Genomic DNA, 22,532 nt, shown 5'->3' with positions numbered 1-22,532 from the left:
CCAACTTTGTGGAACTTCAGCATTTAGCAAAAATGGTTATTTTTATCATGCAATTCATGCTTCAAAAACATTTTCATTCAGAATATTAAAAAATTTCTTTACAGTCAGCCTCATCTTTCTGCACATTGCCACTATTGTTACTGCAAATACATTTATTTCAGAATAACATGAAGACTGTTAAAAAGTTGAATAGAAGTTTAATGTAATCTTACACTGTGGTATAGCCGCTTAGGAACAATTCACGTGTACCATTCAGAAGAAAGAAAATATTACCTTTAGCTACTCCCTTCAAATAGGAGATGCACAACAGAATAAGCTTTTTTTATCCTTGATCCAGCAGATCTGCTTAAATTTCACATATGAACAACTACAAAACTCTTCTATTCTTGTAACTATTGTTCCTCAAAGCTTTAGTAATTAAGTCCCCAGGGAAAATAAAATGCAAGTCCATGTTTCTTGATGGATTAGCTGTTAAAGCAGTGACACCGGCTGAGACTGAATCTGCCTATAATGAGGCTTAGGCTCCATGCACAGAAGTCCCAGAGGAAAACGCCGCCCGCCAGCACCGCGGGAGTGATGAACCCTGCGGGTGTTTATGCACAGAGATGTTTCCACGTCCCACCCAAACGTGTCTGTGGGCTTCACTTGATCATACAGCCCTGAATCACCCCTTCTAGGGAAATGAGTGTCTATGTCCCTAGTGTGCTACTCCAGCTTCGACAGCAATGCACCCAACCTGTGCAACTTTCCTGGGGAAGTGGAGAAAATTCAACAGTGCTGACTGGTTTTCTCCAACCCCATGGCTATGTTTGCGGTGCGGCCTGGCTTTGGCTCCACAGTCCAGTGTTTACAGCTTTCACAGAATCACAGAATAGTTGGGGTTGGAAGGGACCTCTGGAGATCATCCAGTCCAACCCACCTGCTAAGGCAGGTTCTCCAGAACAGATCACACAGCAATGTGTCCAGGTGGGTTTTGAATGTCTCCAGAGATGAGACTCCACAGCCTCTCTGGGCAGCCTGTTCCAGTGCTCTGGCACCCTCAAAATGAGGAAGTTTCTCCTCATATTCAGATGGAACTTCCTATGCTTCAGTCTGTGCCCATTTGCCCCTCATCCTATCATTGGGCACCACTGAAAGGAATCTGGTCCCATTCTCTTGACATCCACCCTTGAGATTTTTATAAGCATAAATAAGAAAATCAGAATCCAGCTCTTCTCCATGGCAGCAGAACCAGAGGATGACTCTGCCCAGCACGCTGGAGAACACCACACTCCCACTCCTCAGACTTCTCTTAAAACTGAGCACTAGGTAGCCAGGAACAAAAAAAACTCAGTCAAATGAAAAATCGGGCAGAAGGACAACTCAGGGTATTCAGCTGGGAAAAACAGAAGACAAAGATCTAGAATATGTCCAAAGTTAAAACTGCATAATTCCAGATCACCTGACTCAGCTACAGCCGCCTCCTAAACAGAAGGTTACAGCAGCAGAAGATGCTAGCACCTCTGAAGGTTTACAATCTGTCCTGGTTTCAGCTGGGATAGAGCTGGTTTTCTTCCTAGTGGCTGGTGTGGTGCCATGTTTTGGATTTAGAATAACGTGGATAACACACTGGTGTTTTAGTTGTTGCTAAGCAGTCAGGGATTTTTCAGCTTCCCACACTGTGCCAGGTGCACAAGAACCTGGAAAGGGGCACAGCCAGGACAACTGGCCAAGGGGATATTGAATACCATGTGATGTCATGTTTGGTATATATTTAGGGGGAAGGAAGAGGAAAGGGGGGGCATCACACTTGGAGCGGTAGCGCTTGTGTTCCAAGTAACTGTTCTGTGTGATGGAACCCGGCTTTCCTGGAGATGGCTGAACACCTGCCTGCCCACGGGCTGTAGTGAACGAATTCCTTGTTTTGCTTTGCTTGTGATTGCAGCTTTTGCTTTACCTATTAAACCATGTTTATCTCAACCCACGAGTTTTCTCACTTTTACCCTTCCAAATCGCTCCCTCAGCTCACCGGGGGAGAGTGAGCGAGCGGCCGCGTGGTGCTTAGCTGCTGCCCAGGGTTAAACCACCACACCTTTACAGACAGGCTCTTCTTTTTTCTTGTTACTTCTGTGGTGCCCAGTACCATGGAATTCAAACTTTTCAAATGGGCATTCACATTTTTACATATGAAGAACACCACTATGTGGTTCTGCACAAACACCCCTCCAACTAAAATGTTGTGTAACTAAGAGACAAATAAAATGCCAAGTGTTGTTCTTATTCATTGCAGGGTGAAGAAACAGTGAAAGTTATGGCTGGCATAGGGCTTTACCAGCAAATTGGATTTAAAAGAAAGTGCTTTTGTGATATGAACAGGGATAAAATAATTTGTCAACTTACTGTAAACTAGTAATGAAGTCGAAAGGACTACATTGGCTACTACACATTGGCGTGATTTAAATTACCAGAACTGATAACTTGTCAAATCCATCTTTCCAACACATGAAGGGCTTAAATGTCTTCAAAAATGAACTTTCAGAAAGGACACAGTTATACCCTCTATATTCAGATGAAATGTTTTGTAAATTAAAAACGCATGTTCATCATGTAAGCAATGGAATGCGATGTATCTCCGCACCCCAGTGCTGAATGCTACCACTGCAACCATGTGGCTGCCAAAGCCTCAGTTGTTCTATTGCTCTCTCAATTTGATGTTTCTCCTGAAGTCCCACCTCCTTGAGTCACATGACATGCATGGACCTCCCATTAAATAAGCTATTTTACATAACTTTTTGTGGGCATCTTTCCCAAAACATATCTATAAGTTGTGTTTTAAAAAAAAGAATAATCATGAAAAGCCAAAAAAAAAAAAATCCTGGGGTTTTTAATGCCTGATGTTGGCAACACTGTAAAGGCCCTTGCAAAATAAAATTTGCTTTTTTTTATACACACTGTTGTTTTTCTACTCAGGTTTTTGCATATTTTTTTTTAAGTCTGGTTTGCTTAAATTTAACCAGCTTTTATATTTAAAGGAATCATATGCCCACTGGGATTTTCTAGTATCAAAATACTTCAGGTGTCAAAATTCAGTAAAGTAAACATGACTTACATAGGAAAAACTCATTTACTCCAACTTTTAAAAGCAGATGATTTATTTAAACATCTCAGAAGACCTAAGCATACATTAAAAATAATAACCATGAGCTTAAACATGGAGTTGTAAGACTATTTTGCAGTTTTAAGAGGAGAAGTCCAGTGAGTCCTACAACTTGGGGGAAAACAAACAAGCAAAAAACCCCACCAAACCACTAACAACACCACCACCACAGATAAAAACCCCATACCACACACAGAAAATAAAACCAAATTAAACCACAAACAAAAACCCAGATCACAATGTAGTCATCCCTGGACATTCTCACATCATTGAAACAGAGGAGGAAAAAGGGTCCTTTCTAGATAAAATAAGGTCACATAATCCAGTGGCAGTAATAAGAATCAATTCCAGATAAACAAGAGACCTCCTAGTTTTAGACACTAGCATGCTGCTATTTGTATTCAAGTTATTTAAATTAAGTACAGTATCTAACACTTATGTGAACTAAGTAAAAGCCCATAGCATAGAAATATTAATAAAAGAGACAAGCATTGCACATAAGAATGCTATAAAACCCTTGTAAGTGTGGAAAGGGGGGGAGGTTGATTGAAGGTACTTATATAGTCTATTAAATCTGATTACCTGATTCAAGAATAAAGAAATTTAAAAGTAATAAATTAATATTGGACATACAATACACTTTTCATGAAATTTAGTTCAGCCAAGGAAAGTGACACAGGCAATTAAAAGCCAATGACTCGATAACCTTGCCTACATAAATAGCCCATTTAAGCTAAACGCATGTAGATAAATACACACACATAATCTAAAACTAAAATTTACAACAGCTTGTCATGGACAGAGAAACGACGCTGAAGATTTTGGACTTAATGCAAGAGCAAGTAAGATAAAATGGCTGCAGAATAAGGCTTGTAGCATTCTGCCAGCTTGGACGAAGGAAATAATTTCAAGGGGAAAACCCAGCTATGTTTGAAAACTCAGCACTGTCCCTGCTTAAAAAGGTAATAAGTACATTTCAGTTAGTTCTTTTAACACACTTAAGCAGTTCCTGTCTTCAGAATACCTTCAGCTTTTCCTAAACTTAATTAGTACAATTTAGTTTGATTCGATCTGAAGAACAGAGCGTATAACAGCGGCAATTCCAATTCTAAAATGCGTACGCTACATTTGCACATGCAATGAGATTTAAGACTAAGCAGCAACGGAAAGCTTTTAAATCAGAAACAACGGGACATAAAGAATTTTTCCAGTTCTAGAAAATTGCTTCCTTCGTAGTGTTATATTCTATAGAAGACTGCTTGTTCCTAAGAGGAGAATAAATGGCTAAGCAATTGATGAAAGTGTTCCCGTACTGAACCACTCACACTGCAGATTCCAGATGCTCTACATTCTTGACATCAGAATGGAAAAATTTACTGTTAGTCTAGAGAAATTTAATATCACCATTCTTGTCATATCCTTCATAGCTTCATTATTAGGACAAGTCTGTGGAAGCTATAAACTAGTGCTAAATGATAAAAAATATGGTCTCTGCGTTCCATCACACTTGCATATTACAAGAAAACACTAACTTTGTTTTGGTTAGCGTAAGGAAAGAAATGGGGACAAATGGATGTGCTTGTACATTTGTATGTTAATTAATTTCCTGAATTAGCATTCTGGACAACGATGCCAGACATCGAATCAAAAATTTTTACAGTAACTGAGGGATAATAAACACTAAAGAACATATATCTAAGCCCAGAACAACACTGTAAAACTTTATTGTATTAATAAAATGGGACACACCAACCTTTAAATTTTCCACTTTGTCAAAGGTAAAATAATCAGCACCATTTGCTGCCATTTATAACAAGCTGACATTTTTTCACATTTGAACTGTATTTTACAGTTCTATAAAGGCTCAGACAACACTTGCCTTACACAAAAGCAAACAGCATTGCAGTAGAAACACTCCTCCTGACATCCATGCTGCTGCATATTAAAATCACTCACTAACACCAAATACTTGAAAATTATTTCATTCTGAAATTTGAGATGAGTGTTCATGCACAGGTTCAAATAAAAACATATGGAGTACACATATGCTTTAGGACAGACAGACTGCACCATCCTATCAGGCTCCAGCTGTAAAAAGACCACTATGCGCTCAATTTTATGTGCTACAAATAGTTCTTTTTTATGTTCTCTTAGGTTATACCACCAAATATACAGGCTTCCTGACACTGCAAAAAGTTAAAGAATAACAATTTTTCTTTGCAGAACCAGAGTGATTAACTCATTCCAGCATGTGCCTTTTTTAATGTTGCAGTTTAATGTTTAAAGATAAAAAAATAATGTGATATTTCAAAGTACTGAATAATGAGTAACTAGATAATCATGACATGCAAGTGATCAGCATCTTTGAAAAAGTATTTGTTTTGATTTATTTGCTAATTCACAAAAAAAAAAGTAAAATACTGAAATCCTTACAAATGGCACAGAAACAGAAATGTCAACGTTTTGGTTTTTTCCTAATGAAAACAAGAATTTTGCTGTAGTGTCCCTCAAAGAACAAGACTACATACTCACTAAGAGCAATACAGTCTTTGAACTGTATCTAATTTTTATTACTCCAAGCTACAGTAACCTGTTAACCCACCTTAAAACAACACTATGACAGAAAATGTTGAAAGCGAGCAACCATTTAAGCCCATCACTTTCAAAAATATTTTTTCCTTCAAACTAGAAAGTCTTAATTTTGGAACTTGGCTCCGGGAGCTAAAGAATCCGCAGTTGTTTGAAACAGTTATTGGTCTTTTAGGATTTGTCTCAACATGTGTATTTCAGATTAGCATACCACATACCATTACATTCTGATGCGAGTTAAATAGTTGATCCCTATTTCCATTCACACAGGGCGAGACTGTTGCTGCAGAGCTCTTGTTTGTACAGCTCATCAAAGCCACTTCAAAATCGAAACCCCTCAAAATGTAGTTACTAGACATTGTGTCAACAAGGATACTTTGAAAGTTCATTAAATATGCTTCCATGAGTATTCAGAAGCTCTCCTATTATCTGCAAGAATAACACATAGACAAAACCGACCTAAAGTGAGCTATCAAGTGCAAATTAATAAGCAGCCTGTGGAAAGCTCATACAAAGATCTGACGTTCGTACTTCTTTTCAAAACCTCTTGGCTCCTCCACCGAAGCCTGCATACTATGACACCTTGAATAACCTCCACTAATTGACTGGTCCTTTGTACAGACATCAGCTTGGCGAGTCTTTGTTATTTCTATCTAAATCTTCAGCAACGCTAGAGGAGGCAACAGCAAGTGCCTGGCAGGCAGTCAGGAAAGAGCCGTTCCAGCACTAGAATGTCACTGGGCAAACTCACCATGTTTAACTCATTAGTCACCAGTTGCAAGGTTAGAAGACTTGGCACTGGGGAGGGGTGGCAAGGAGTACTAAATGTGGCATTTTACATCTGCAGAAGGATAACACAATATCTCATTAAGAGATTGAATAAAGACTTCCAACAGCAGAAGCCAAGACTATTTCAACTCAGTTGTGCCTAAAACTATTGGAGACGCCATCCGATTACCAGATACCTCAACCTTTCATATTTTGTCTTTAGAGCAGAAGAAAAAGTCCTGCAATCCTAGGCACTACTGATGTCCAAAACCATGTCAATGTATTATTCCAGTGTTGTGATTCACTGTATGACTGAGTTGAAAGTTTAACACTCAAAACAAGTTCTGCCATTATATCCATCAGTCATACATGCATACACGTACAGCTGATATCCAAGTCTATAGAGTTATATAGGAATATATGAGAGAGACAAGTACATCATTTTATCTCAAAAGTTTGGAAAAATTAAACTATTAATTGGATAGGTTTGGGTTGGTTGGGTTGGTTTGGGTATTCTTGTTGTTTGTTTGTTTGCTTGGTTTTGTTTTTGTTGGTTTGCTTTGGGGCTTGTTTGTTTGTTTTGGAGTTTTATTTTTGTTTGGTTTATGGTTGTTTGCTTGGTTGGTTTGTTTTTTAAACCAATATGTTATTCTAAAAGCAAAATCATGTTTGAACCCCTGTGTTCCACAAGAGGCAACTAACAGCTAGCAGTGCAGCTTCACTACCTCTTAGTAGTACTGAATTTCTTTCCGATTAACAGCTTGACGTGATGTTGGGCTGAGAAGCCACAGAACCTTTCATGTGACAGCAAATGCAGATGGTACACACGCTCGTGAGCTCCCCTGGACGCTGGCACGGCTACACGTGAGAGGTACAACACAGCAGTCTGCCCTGGGCACAGCGCAGCTGGCATCGCTGCCAACTGCCAACCACTTGTGTACTTACAGCCTTTGGTCTAACAAACGTAGCTAAACATTTAAGCCTCTGGTTAGAAACAATACAGGCTTTCGTACTTTCAAATTGACCACAAAATTACACGTTGCTCACAGAAGAAAAAAAAAAAAAGTAAAAATTGTTTCTGCTGCCAGTTCATTTTAATTTAAATTTGTGTCCAAGAACTGTAACAGTTTTAAAGAGTTTACCATCAGTAAATATAAATGCACACATTTTCTGATTCCACACTGCTGAAATCAGTCTAGTGTAACATAAAATATTAACCCAAAACAGAAGTTTAGAGCAATTTAATTCTACTTTCAACAAATTTTCCAACAGTCACCATAAAGATGTTGATACCAAAATAAATATCCCTTCCAACACCAGCAAGTTACACTTTTAAAAATTGAATCTGATAGCAATTAACGCTAGCCATACGCCTCATACTTTCCCAAATCTTTCATATTAACATTAGCCTATAAGCCATTTAATGCCTCTGGCAGCTGAGGATGGGGCGAATTCAAGAATGCACGATAAAATATTGGCTGAATTTATTAATTTAGCATAAATTTTGCCTCAGTAGCATATCGGTTTTCATGAAAATCTAGCCATATTGTGCATTTCAACGTGGTGAGAAATTTAAGTAGCCTTGAACGGAGACTGTGGCCGAAGGCTCTGACACGCTCCACCTGCGGGGACACCGCTGCCCAAGCCCTGAGCAGCCAGCGCAGGAGCAGCCAGCCCAGGGGAGCCAAAGGGAGCCAAAGGGAGCCTGGGGGAGCCCAGGGTTCCCCTAACGCGTCTCCCACATCGAGAGGAGCAGAGGCCGTTTGGACCAGGATCTCGTTGCCTGCACAGCTTTGCCCTGGCAGCCTCCGACGGAACAGCTACTCCCAGAAATCTTTCCTTCACCACTCTCCTAAATTCCCTTTCTCTTCATCTCATAACAATGAACCCAGATCTTTGGCCACCATGTCATATTATAACTTTTTTAAAACCAGCTCCAAAAATAAAAATCCCTGATTTTTATCTCCCTCCTCCTTCTGAAAGTGAGTTTAAAAGGCTAAAATCTTTAGCTTCTTCAGCTTAATTTGTCCTTCTTCCCCTACAAATGTTTCTGATGTCCCCCACTCAGCTCAGCCAACCATTCAGCTTTTTCTTCTTGTTACTACTGCTTCTTTATTTTTCTCTCTACCTTTTAATCCTTTTCATTATCAAGCATTCTTAGAAAAGATTTGTTGAAACTGGCAAGCTGATTAAAATGCATTACTAGCAAATAAAGGGAAGTCATCTATATGAAAACAGTAAAAGCAAGCTCTTGGTGTTCAGATGATTGTAAAATCGTCTTTGAACTTCACACTGCTTGCAGTGGTCTCAGTCTACTGGGAGGTAATCCATATGGACTATGGAGCTATCATATCAAAACAATATTCCAGCAAAATATTTCTACCAGCATACAGTATATATCAACAGCATGCAGCTTCAAAGGATGAGAATTCTTAAAAAGAGAGATACAAACACCACAGAATGCACTTAAAATGCAGTTTGGAAAAATATCCAACCTCATTTTGTATTATTACAAAACTGAGAAGAAAACACTAAAACAGGCACTATTTTAAAGGCTACGTGAACTTACAATTTGGTGAGTAACGTGTTGTGTTTTTCCAATTTAAATAACTAACGTGTATTCAGTTTTATGGGCTTGTAATACTGAAAAGGCTCCACTATCTGGCACAGCATTAGCTCCTATATGTACTCAAGAAGAAACTAGTGTAAGCCCTGCACATTTTTTCTTTCTATAATTTACAATATTCAAATTCAAGAACTGCTTCTGACTTTCATTATATTTAAGCAATTTCACACATTTTTACTTGGTGGCCAAACTTGGCCCATAAATGTGATTTTACCGCTGACAATACATGAATCAAAAACACGAAGTCTGCTTTGCACATTCATGCGCTAGTTTTAAGGACAAACAGAAAGGCATTTTTAAACTTGTCAGCTGAGCAAGCCTGATATAGGGCTGAGAGGAAAGAAATCTGCAACAATTTTACGATGTTTTTCACACTAAAACAACACTTAAAGCATAATGATGTCATGTTGGCTCCACTAAAGTCAGCAACAAAGCTGCCATCAACTACTGCAAAGCCAGGACTGCAAACTTAAATCTTCCTAAATATATCAGATAAGTGGATGCCAGATCTTGCAGATTTGCTTTACCTGCAAAAGTGCAAGTCTTCTTGCTCGGTCTTCAAACTCTATTTGATGGGTTTGCACACAGAGCTCAAGCAGACTTTTGCAACACAGAAAATATTTAAAGCCTCGGCTGCAGCCTCAGGCAGGAGCTCAGCCTTCTGTCCAAGACGGTGGCTTTAAGCTATCTTTGACCTGACACTGACAGAACTATAAACCTTAAGGGAGGAGCAGGATCACACACAGGTTCTAAACAACAAGTATCCTTGATTATTATGTAAAAATGGGGTTTCTATATCGTCGATGGAGAGTGAAAGAGAAAGAAGCATGTGCACACACAAGGCTTTCTCCTCTGTCTTAAGAAGCCAGATCAGACTGGTAAGGTACAAGATAAATTTCAAAGTCACTTGATGAATCTAAATTAATTAAAACAAATGTTTTAAACAAAAGATTGCAAATATTTTGATTTATCATCGTTTAAAGTCTGGCAAATGCCTCTCAAAACAGATTTAAGCTCCGTGTTCAGGAGAATATGCACAGGTTAAAACATGGTATAACAAAAGCATGTATGTGAAGGAAGCAGCTCCAAGGACATGGTGACATCCCTAATGAAGTCTGTTGACAAAGTAAAAGCAATGCAAAATTAACACAAGTAGGTCAACCTTTAGTCTGATCTAATGTGACTGATCATGAACACTGTCCTGCTTTTTACTGTGGTCTGATGCAAAGACTACATAAAAAAAACTTAAATCATCAATGATTCTACGTTAGTGCCCAAGTTTCCAATAGTCCATGACTTGGCAACTTTCCAATATGCACAGATGATGCATTTCTAGTCACTAGTCCTCGGTAAATTCTTTCACTGATTTTTAAATCCAGGTTTACTTTACTGCTCTGGGGTATCAGACACAAAAACGAGCTAGGTTGGGGTTTTGTTTGAACGCGTTCATAAAACAGAGTCTTGGCAGACAGACTAAATGAAGTTGTGTCCCTGCCCTAGAGATGCAGTTTTGTTAGGTCCCCATAAGTGACTCGCTGACACACCTGTATCCCAGCCAGTCCTCTCACGGACCAGAGCACCTCCAGGTCATTACAGGCCACATCACCAGGAAAACTGGTCTGTCCACCAATGAACAGAGGTAAGATTGTAATACAGGTAGCTTCCAATCAGGACGGAAAGCAGTTTGATGTAATTATCCAAAAAATACTTAAATACCTATAATCCCCATCAGGAAATACCATAAAGAGAGTGGAAAAAAAATAAATACTTCTCTTTTCCCTCCAAATGCAATTTTTTATTTAAAGAAACAATTTATATCTTGCAGCAGAAAACAAATTGAACTCAATGAGCAGTATTATTTAACAGCAAGATATTAATGGTGCGTACCATATTTTACTACAGACTTCCTGGGAGAATGGAGACAATTGAGCTTTATCACACACAATTATTAAAGGTGTATTTGGAACATGATAGGCATTAAATAGCACAGTGAAACACATTTTTAGAGATGTTTTAACACACACTAACTTAAAATTAGGATTTTTTTTTTCCACTTCTTGAAGCCCTTTTCTTTCTTTATTCAGACAGTACGTCCATGACACTTGCTTTTGGACATACGAACATTCTTAAAACAATAAAATAAGCAGAACTGTCAGCATCAGGCAGCAATCACATCCCCCTGCTGTTCATCTCAACATGTTCTTGAGACTTTGAAAATGTCAGAAAGCATTTGGCCAACTACTTAAAAAATAAGGCAAGTTTTGGAAGGACACAAAAGGTTGCATGATAAAGAAAGCAAAGATCCAGAGTGGAAAATCAACCCAATCAGACCCTGGCAAATATTCCAAAATTCAACTTTAGCGTACTAAACAGTTTCAATTGCACTTATTTACACGGGGGAAAGGGGAGAAAAGAAAGGTATGTGGAGGGGTAGGGTTTGGCAAGATCAGTCAAATCCCTTAAACACAGGAATAGGGAGACCAAAAAAAGCAAATAAAAACAAACACAACCCTCCTTCTCCATGGTAATAAATAAATAAAGAGACACACCCAACTCTAAAGATTAATCATTTCATCTAAGAGAAATTTTACATGGACCTGAAGTGTGGGGGAAAAGGGGGGGCGGAAATCACTGTGCCGTACAGTCTATTTAAAATAGGAATCAAATGCAGTTCCTTATATACGTATTTTCTGGATTCCTGACCTGAAATCTCCCTCTTCGTTTTGAAAAGCCTGCTGTTATTTCTTGTGCGTAAAACTATGTGATTTACAATAACAAGCACATGGGTGGAAAGCAGGGATCTTTGTACTGTAAACCTCAGCCAGGTCACCTATTTACCAAATATTTAACCTTGAGCAAAAATACTAACTTTAATTGTCCCTAATTCAGAGACAAAAATATTGTCAAACAGAGAATACGTACATATAACAGCAGGATGAGATTTAACCTTTGAATATAACCTAATATTGCGACAAAGAAGGTGAAAACTATGGAAGGCTGCAGACCTGCCCTCCCACCGCCTGCAGTCACTGACAGGACCTGGAGCAAGGGAAGGAAGAGAACTCGAGACAGGATTTTTCTTCTCCCAATTTGTTAAAGAAGTGTCAAAACTAAATAGTCTGTGTTCAGAAATAACTCCACTGATAACCATAACTCACAGAGGGGATAGTCTAGACTGCTGCAAATATCAAGGCATGTATGATATCATCTCTTTTTTTTTTCCTCCTCCTTTTTCAAGTTAACATTGTAGGAACCATGCTGAGAGGTGAATCCAAATTCTTCAGATCCATATATAATATCTGCTCGAAGTTGTTCTTTTTTGGGGGCTGGGGATGGTGTGGAAGATGACGGTGGTGGGACATTTAAAAATGATTTTGTTTTACCTGTGGTGTGTCACATATCTAAATTAATTCTAGGTTATGTTTAAAGTCTGTTAAGCATCTGTTGAGACTATAATTAATTATCTTATTTGATGAATTCTTGAAATAGAGACCGTAGACTTAACAAATAAGATCTGGAGGAAACATGCAGTCCTCCTTGGCTTGCATACCTGTGTCACTTCCAGATCCAGTTGATAACGCTGGCATGATTTAGTCTGCAGAGTATCACGCACGAACGTCAGACCAACACTCCGCAGCCAAAAGGCAGAAGTTAATTTCAGTTTAAGTGCTTGCAGCCAAGTTGTCTACGAAGATTTATGCTATCTCCCAGTTTCTCCTAGAAAGAACAGAAACACAGTTTTACAATTAAGAACATTGTTAGACTGTAAATTACTGCAGTTTACCAAATCCAATCATTATCACAAAACAAACTTCTGATTTAACACTCTCAAAACAAAGTGCTTTGCATTTATTTATGACTGTTAAGATTTTTTTTTTTCCCCCAAGTGAAACAAGTTTCGTTTTATTCAGTCTAGCCTATAATCCCATTCTGCTGTAAAAACAATTTAACACATTTCTCTCATGTAAATTATACTATTTAACTCTAGCGTGTCAGGTATTTCGGGAAATAAGGTCTAGGGTTATTTTATTAAAACTGTGAATAATTTCAGTCACTCAAATTTTGCTACTACTTATCCCGGAAAAAAAATTGCTTACTAGCATGGTAATTTATTCAGTGTTTCCACTTAACCTCCTTTCAATTGTTTGCAGTTCATTTAAGATCTGACATGCAATTTTTATTTGTAATCTGGAAATATAAGATGATTTTTAACTGAAGATGTAAAAAAGCAGACCTAAGGTAAACAGCAGTTTGATTCGTGGAGTTGATGGAGCCATTACCATGCAGACCATGTAAGGAATTTTTCTGTAATTCATTACTACAAAGTCAGTATTTTTTTAAGGCATATTTTTTAAATAATTGTTCAGGCCTATCAATACTAAATTTTGGGTCCTTATTTTAACCAGTTCTTGAGGAAAATTCAGAGCAAATGTAACAACAGTAAAAAACAATTTCAAATATAAGTGAACGTATTTAAATTCAGGTACGTTAAAATATAAAAGTGGAACACAAACTTATGAAAAGAAATTTGGGGTTAAGACTGGAAACACTTACTAATAGCAAGGCAGGGACAGATGTGTTTGCAGGGAGAAGGAAGGGAGAGGGGGAAGGAGAAGCTAACAGAAAACAAGGGTTTTCTCTTAATTTCAATAAAGAAAAGGGATCCTTGAAGAAGAAAGCAGCATAGTTCTGCTATAGCATAAGAAAATAAATAGAAGAGCATTTTGCTGCTGCTGTTACGGGTTTGTTTTTTGTTGGAGGTTTTTTTTTAAATAAATAAAAACCACCCCACATTCGTATTAATCAGAATGACTTCTGAAGCCATCTTGGCTCTGAAAGTGCATATTTTGGACACATTTGGTACTTGGCAACAGCCTTGTGGAAGAGTAATATACAGGTGCTGTAAACACTGTATGCTGTTCAAAATTCTGTTTTTCACACACACACACACAAAAAATCCCTGCATTGCTAAAAGTATTGCAACATATTAAGGGCCATCCACAAGATATTGTTTAGTAAGTTTTAAATGACAATTGTTAGACGTATGCTAGCTGTTAACTCATCCCTAGGCTTAAGCCTATAGTTCAAATACTCTGACATCTTCTTAAAGTTTGTTTTGTTGGGTTTTTTTGTTTTTGTTTTTTTAACTCCCATAAACATTTACCCGAAGATTTTGCATTACAGCTTTCAAAGTTCAGTGAAACTGGTTGATTTGTTTGTTTTTTTGCAGGGGTTCTTTGTTTTGTTTTGGTGTGGGGTGTTTGAGGATTTTTTTTGGGGGGGAGTGAGGGGATGTTTTTTGGTTTTTTGCTTGTTTTAAGAAGACAAATGCAAGATAAGTTACAGCCTTGGATAACTATTTCTATGATGAAAAAGACTGAGTAAAACTTAAAAACCTTAATTTAAAAATTAATTAAATTAAACTTAAATTAAGATTGTTTAGGGTTTGGGTTTGTTGTTTTTTTCTTAGTTATAGAAGTTTGTAGTGAAGAGTTTTGACTACAAAAAGCACCAGCATCCAAAAAATACCTTGACATTCATCAAGTCAGCACAAAGTCCATTAACTTAGAATTTAAAACAGAGATAATGAAGTTAAGTATTTCAGAATGAAAGCTCATCTTATGATGACAAAGTTGTAAAACATCTATATGCAAAGCTAGCCAGGGTGCAGTTTAAAAGAAAAAGAAAGAGACATTATTGCCAAGGACACGCTGTATCAATTAAGAAGGAACATATTCACTTTGCATTAATTCTGCTTGTTTTTCATTTAACACATATAAACGCATAAAGGAGCAGTCATGTTCTGAGCTCACTTCCAGTCCCAGCGCGAGCAAACGCGGCAGCCGCACAAAGGATGGAGCTGGTTTTGGTTTCCACATATGTGAAAAACTGGTTAAAACAGGATGATTTACTATTAATGGGACACCTTTGGTTTATATGCAGCTTAAAGTACTTTCATCTATCATAAACAAAACCAACAAAACCCATGGAAGACATTCTCATTCTAGGTGCATTATTAATCAGAAATTCAGGTTCCTTAAGAAGAGTTCACTGCGAAACGTGGAAAGTCTTGTTGATCTATGTACGTGTCATGTATTTAAACTCGGTCAGTTTCTTTATTTTTCTTTGTTTCACAGCAAATCACTCAATATTTAAAAAAATTCAAGCTCTTTATTATTTAAGAAATGTATATATGGCATAAAGTTATTCCCCCCAGATCCTAAATATATATTAATGAAAAATAAATGACCTGATGAAATCCTTACCAGTAAAATGCTTAATATTTTGCTGGAATGGAGTGGGGATTTTTTTTTTCCTAACTTGCAAATTAAGCTACATTTTTGCAGTGACGATGTTATTTTCTTTGGCTCGCTTTATTTAAAATGCTTTGGAAGTTTTAGCCGGAGCCCAGCCATAGGCAGCGCTGACTGCTGTATGGAATCGATTTGCTGCAACACAGAAATACCAGCTGTTCCAGTATGTCCTGAGAGGGATTACCGAATATTCCTAAATTGAAGTTCAATCCATCTTTCCATAAAAATCAGAAGCCGACGCCAGGAACGTAACGGCAGTATCAAGTGCACCTGAGGCATTTACAATACCCAGCAGGACGGTTACAACCAGCCTTTAAACGGGGCTGGTTTTTGGGATTTCATTATCCCGCACCTCGCACCCGATCGGGTGTTGCTGGCGCCGCCCGCGCCGAGCCTGACACCTAGCGGCGGCACGCGGCACCGCCCGCCCGCCCGGCCCGCCTCAGCGGGTCCTGAAAGATCCGCCGCTTCGGACTGCACACGAACCAAAAGCCCAAACAAAACCCACCAAAATAAAAACTAAGCAATAAATTACATAAATTGGATTTTTTTTCTACTTATATAATAGAAGACTTTTCAGGGCTGTTCAGCCTGGAGGAAAGGAGGCTCAGGGGAGACCTTATCACTCCCTACAACTACCTGACAGGAGTTGTAGCATGGAGGGTGCTGGTCGCTTCTCCCAAGTAACAAGTGATAGGATGAGAGGAAATGGCCTCAAGTTGCGCCAGAGCAGGTTTAGATTGGATAGTACGAAAAAATTATTCACAGAGAAAATTGTGAAGCATCGGAACAGGCTGCCCAGGGAAATGGTGGAGTCCCCATCCCTAGAGGTGTTTAAAAAGTGTTTAGATGATGTTCTTAGGGACATGGTTTGGTGCTAGAGTTAGGTTATGGTTGGACTTGATGATCCTGAAGGTCTCTTCCAACTGAAATGATTCTATGATTTCTATTTCTAGGGCTTGTACAATAAATATTAACAAAACCAGATGCCTGTAAAGGAACGGAGAGGTTTCCCCACCTTTGGGTAACTCCCGCATGTTATACAGGCACATTCACGCAGCCAGACACAGTTCTAGTCACTTCACCGCCAAGTTTGTTAAGGTGACAGAACTTAATCAGGGTGCCAAATCCCCTGGATATAAATAGCCAGGAGTGAGACAGAAGCCTCCTGGGAACTACTTCCAAAACTGCAAAATCCTAGAATTACAGCTCTCCAAGGGAACTGTTTTTCTGCATATCCCCCAAATACGAAGGGCCCCTTACCAAGGAATAGGGAATAAACCTTGTTCCTGATCACCCATATTGCCAATACAGGAAGACAAGTAATGACAGACTGAGGCAGGAAGATGAAGCCGGGTGAGAGGCAGCTAAAGAGCACCAAGATCAACAGCCTTCCACAATTTCAGCTTTAGCAGCTTCTTTATAGCATCCTCCACTGCTTTTCAATGGAAGTGACTCCATTAGTCACACACACATTTTATTTAAGCCAAGTTCATTTTTCTACAAAAGATGAGGTAGGAAAAATGATTCAAATTTGTCTTTACGGCAAGCATCATGCCTTTGGAGGCAGCACACGTGACATCTTGGTTCTACCTTTGACTCCCCATCCTCAATAAACTGCCTAGTGCCTATTTCTGAAAGGTTATTTTACAAATTACTTAATAGTTTTAGCACTTAATTGAAGATGAATAGATTTCTTTCACATTTAAAAAGCTGACTGAAGACTGACTGATTTAAACCAGGTAAAACCATGAAAGGTATGAACCTAACAAAGTCACAAAGCAGGACACACACACATAAAACCAAGTTCTTCGATAAAAGATACGCTCAACCTGTTTCTCTAAAGGATGCTACAGTCACAAAGACTATAACCTTATTTCCACAACTAAGCCAGCATGCCTGCAAATGGTATTTGAACTACCAGATAGAGATTTCATGTGGAGACAGGAAATTTGACAGCCACAGTCTTGCATTCATCATGGGGCCTCAAGCCACTGAGTGACTAGGGACATGCACACAAGCCTCCAAAACCCAGTCAGCACAGGAAATTGCCAAAGGAGGTTTTCTAGACTGGGAGAAGCAAATCTGTTTGGGTAGACAAAATCTGACTTGAAAATGGTGGTCTGCTCTCTTGGAAGTTGTATGGTAATGAGTTCTGTTGAATCCTTAATCTCTTCTAAGAAAATTTCCACCTCTTCAATCACAGGGTCTCTGACAGGCTACTGGAACCTGCTGGTGGCTCCTGATGAGCTTCCAAAGCTGGTTGGCTGCCCTGGTAGGTGGTACATGCACCTTGTCAGCAGGAACCCTCAAAAAAATTCTTGAACTGGAATTACTGCATAGAGGACACAGCACACAAACACAATGCGACTTCAAAGGCATTGCAGAGGCAAGAAGCTGCCTCTGACTCACTCAGCTGCAGGTATAATGGAGGCAAAAAAAGTGACAAAAAACCTCTGGGTATAGAGTCCAATTAAGAAGCCAGGAATATCTATAGCAACTACAACTGTTACTAATACACCAACACAGAGAACATTTCCAAACTGAAAGGCACAACAGTTGCCTTCACTAACTTTCTCCTGGTCTTGCCATCACATCAGTCTTTAGCTATCAGAGAATGTTTTTCTGTATAATGTTATACATTTTGTTTAGCTTCCGTAATTTTTTTGCTTACCCCACAGGGATGTTAGAAACAACCTCGCTTTGTTAAAAAGGCTTTAAGAATAATAGATGAGAATTTAAACACTCTTAAGCATCCATTGAGAATGTAAAACTGCTTGACTTATACATTTGCGGGGACATCTTTAAGAAATACTCAATTTGGAAAAATCATACCTCTTGTAGTGTGCCTTGTATTTCCATGGCTCAATTTTAACTGTGAAGCCCCAATGTATCAGAAAAGAGATCTCTCTGGTTTTTACTTACTGGAAAATTTTCACAGATGGAGAAAAAAAGATGGGCTCAATGATGAAACCTACAATTACTATTAAAAAAAAAGTACTGAAGAAGTAATGTGCTGAAAAACATTAAGACATTAGAAATTAAAACCAATTAGTCTGTGGTGCTTATTTCTGAGTATGCTCAGGTCCCACTATACCGAACAGTTTAATCAACACCAGATAAAATTGCAATGGTGGCAAGACTCTTTGCAACCTGCAACTTCTCTGTCTTCAACACAAAAAACCTGACATGAGCTCCTGTCCAGACTCAGATTTTCAATGTCAATGTTGGAACTGAGCAAATTCCTTCAAATGTATGAAAACATTCCTTTAAATACATACACTAAAGCTACCAGTTTAATTTAAAACAGCACTACTGTAGTCGATGTCAGATACCCTTAGACAGATCCAATTTTCTGCAAATAAAATGTACCAACTGACAGAATAATATTAGTTTAATAAACTAGTTTAATAAAGCTATTCATTAAAATGTGACCTAACTATGTCTCAGATCAAAGGTTACTCTTTTGGTTTGAGTTACTGGTTTGGGTACACTTTTAACACTTTTCCCCTAGCTGCAAACCATTCCTTTTCTTGGAAAAAACCTGTCAGCAGGTACCACAGCCTCTCCATTAATTACCTGCACAAACAGTTTTGTTCTGGCATGGTTTTTTGACAGTCTGCTTGAAAAATGTAACTAAACAAAGTAAATGATAAACCTCAGTGGCCCCAAAAATACTGAAAAATTTGGCAACTTTAACAAATTTCCATAAATGAGAATCATAGAACCATTTAGGTTGGAAAAGACCCTCAAGATCATCAAGTCCAACTGTTCCAGTTGAGCAAAACCTGCTGCCATGTGTGATCTGATAACCTCAACACTCTCCAACGGACAACTATACAAGTGTCGCACTAAAAGGCTCTGCAACTCCTATTCTGGAAATATAGTCTGTATTTTTATAGTAGTATAATTCAGTTGGATTGCACATCCAGAAAACCTGATGGAAAAATCTCCAACTGATAAAAATCAAAACAGGACTAAGTCCATGCTTAAAAGAATAGTAAGTATTCCATTGATTTTACTAATTCAGTGAAATATTTGCATCAAAAGCATACTTGACTGCATAGTCTTGTGGCTCAATAAACATGCACACACCAATTATGAGGTCTGTTAAATAGCCACGTCAAAAAATCATCCTCAGAAATATATAAGTGTTCAAATACTATTATTTCAAAGTCAGACACATTCTCTACACTGTTACAATATTATTCAAACTCTGAATGTTATACACCTCTAGAGCTAAATAAGGCACGAATGTTTTACAATGCTTCCATATTTTATTAGCAAAGACCAGTTTTGACTACCCCTTCTCTTTCAGATTAACTGATCTTCTGAACCGTTCTCCTTTTTCAGCATAGCTCTCCATTCTGTTAAAATGCTATTTTGTTTGCTTTTTACAGAGAAGATGGGTAAAGGGGAGAGATGAATGAGTAATTAAACAATATGTATTCTTTTCTCCAAGCACAAAAGCAGAATAAACCTCACTTTATTAACATATGTTTTCATAAAAAAAACCCACTCACTACAGTAATTCTCATTTTAATCAGTTTCAGATTGCTTTCTTTAAAGCGAAGTTTTAAAACTTAATATAAGCAACCTAAAAAGTATAGGCCTTTAGCTCAATTTTGGAAAAAAGTTTTGATTTATTAAGTGGTAATTTATTAGTTGCATCTTGAGTGTAAGTAACAAAAAACTTCCTTATGTGTCCATGTGTGCAGTAAAAACAAAGTACCACACATGGACAGAGAGCTAGTCAGAGGAAGTATGCGTGCTTTATTTCCAGAAGTTTACAAGCTTTGCAAGCCAAATTGCTCTGAGATGCAGGTTGTGGAAGAAAACAAAGGTGAATCTGAATAGCCAGGCACTGACACGTTCCAGAGCCACTGCACTGCTGGTACATCAGGCACACCAGATGCTCCTCACAGTCTTCTGTTCCTCCCTGTAAGCTCCCTGCAATTGTATTTCATACTTGAATGCTAAGTCCCAAATGCCACTGCCAAACTCCTCTTCTGCCTCATACTCTCCCCTCCTTGCCGAGTTCTGAGAGCACCATTGCATTGAGCCCACTGTGCGATCTGCCACCAAGGACACCCTTCCTTCCTGCTTTATTTTCATTATCTTCATGTCCCCCTTTCTAGGAGCAAAGCTCCCTGCTCTCAGACCTTGCTGTCCCAATTCCACCTCACAGTTTTTGGCTTCATACCCATAGCCACCTTACCCTTTCCCTGGGTGACGCTGCTAAGTACTTACCATTCTTGCCATGAATTCATGATCCTCCACTACCTAAACTTGCTTTTACCCCTCTCTTTGCAAACATCCCTACCTCTTGACACTTTGCTTTACTTCCCTTTCAGTTTTCACTTTCTCCGGTCTCTGTTTTCACTCCTGTCCCACCACTGCTGCAGCCCTAATGACCCTCTATGTTTTTCACACCATTGCTTTCCAAACCGAGATTCAGTCTCCAAATCTACTCTCCACCAGCAAGTTCTTGCTTTCCTGCTCTCCAAATACCTCTTCCCTTTCTTCTAGAAGATGGATGAGCCTCGTTCACACAGGCAAGACGCCTGAAGTTATGACACGTGTAAGCAGGCACAGATAGAAACAGATCAGATGGGGGGGACTTTTCTGCCTGCAGCCCTGTACCCTCTCCAGGCTGGAACCACCCACAGAGCAGGACTTTCCTGTGTCCTGAGTCACATACAATCACTACTCAGTAACATCTGGAATACTCCCTAAAAATTTTGGAACCAATCACATATATAGTTTCCTAAGTTATATATTATAATTCAAAGAAATACAGCTAGAATTCAACCTTATTGCAACACTTCAAGCTTGATTTATTCTATGAGAACAGTCACTCTGCACATTTTAGTTATGTACAAATTTAATTAGCAGAAAATAGATCAATTAGAATTAACTGTAAGTTCTGTCTTGCCAAGCTGTACAGCCTAAGTTACAGTCCCACTGCAATGAGAGTGCCGGTCTGCAAGACTCAAGTTTATTTTCAAGTTTAAAAGCCACTTAATTCAAGTCTAAGATACTGATGGATGAAGAAGAGTCAGATTGAAGGCAAGGGGTAAACAGTATGTCAAGTTCATACCACAGTAAAGACAAGCTCTCAGATTTCATTTCATTTGTGGAAAAAACACATTTAGCCTTTATAAAAAAACATGATTTAAAATAAAAGGTCAACAAATACAAATAGTAAGAGACCTTAACTTGGCAGTGATACATACATGAAGAATTTTTTTGTTTTTCTTGTTGAACTCACAGTTTAATACATTACTTTATGTCTTAATGTGTACCACGAAAACACAGGATATGCAAAGAGTCCAAGTTAATGTTGCTGTTGGAAACTTAATGTTTGCATTTCCTGGCTTTTGCAAGTTTAACTAGGTGAACAATACTGCATTGATTCTATTTTGGCATTTGCTACAAATACCAAAGTATTTTTTCTTATTTTGTCTGAAACGGTACAAATCAGAGCTAAGCTGTTTGATAGTGAACCTTTGACATTTTTGTTATTCATAGTGTCCTCTCCAGCTTACATATCTTACAGTTTATTAGGCAATGCCAAAGGTGATGCTATACAAATCAATAAGCATACCTGCTCCAGCACGTGTAGGTAAATAAAAAGTGTAGAAACACTTAATGTGATGCTTTGAAAATTAATAATATTGTGCATACAGAAATTTTGATGAAGTAATGGAAAAATATTGTACAGTAAAAAATGTTTCTTTGAGAAGGTGTCACTGTAGATTCTCTAATAGTGCTGTAGAAGTTAAAATAGGAAGGTGCACTGTTCTGTATATCAGCCACTCCCTTATGCAGCTATGAGGGGGTATAACCTGAGGCAGTTCATTCTTCCCTCTGAATTCAAAAGCTAAAATTCCTAGGAAGTCAAAAAATGGAGGGATGTCAGCTAAATGAATTCAGCTAAGTGCAGCTACTTGAGGAACCACATACATTGTACAAAATTTATAGTCACTGCAAAGTAACTGGTCTTTTCAGGCATGTATTGATGTGTGTTCCTTGCACTAGCCCCCCTGAGACAGCAAGATAAGGAAGCCAACGTGGCTACGGCTCAGCTGTCACTCTT

General features: G+C 38.4%; 1 protein-coding gene across 13 annotated transcripts in view; it reads right to left on the bottom strand.

Annotated features, from left to right (window-relative positions):
• MPP7 (MAGUK p55 scaffold protein 7) overlaps positions 1-22,532 on the bottom strand; it is a 149,649-nt gene that overhangs the window by 96,913 nt on the left and 30,204 nt on the right. For all 13 annotated transcript variants that reach the window (XM_065050661.1, XM_065050662.1, XM_065050660.1 and 10 more), the window contains one exon: positions 12,670-12,836. In XM_065050661.1, the coding sequence (XP_064906733.1) occupies positions 12,670-12,706 (37 nt within the window). In that variant the 5' untranslated portion in view covers positions 12,707-12,836. The remainder of the gene's footprint in view (positions 1-12,669; positions 12,837-22,532) is intronic.

This window comes from Columba livia, chromosome 2, assembly GCF_036013475.1.
Source record: "Columba livia isolate bColLiv1 breed racing homer chromosome 2, bColLiv1.pat.W.v2, whole genome shotgun sequence".
NCBI classification, from domain to species: domain Eukaryota; kingdom Metazoa; phylum Chordata; class Aves; order Columbiformes; family Columbidae; genus Columba; species Columba livia.
The sequence above is the reverse complement of the archived record's forward strand: the minus strand, read 5'-3'. Positions and strand labels throughout refer to the sequence as shown.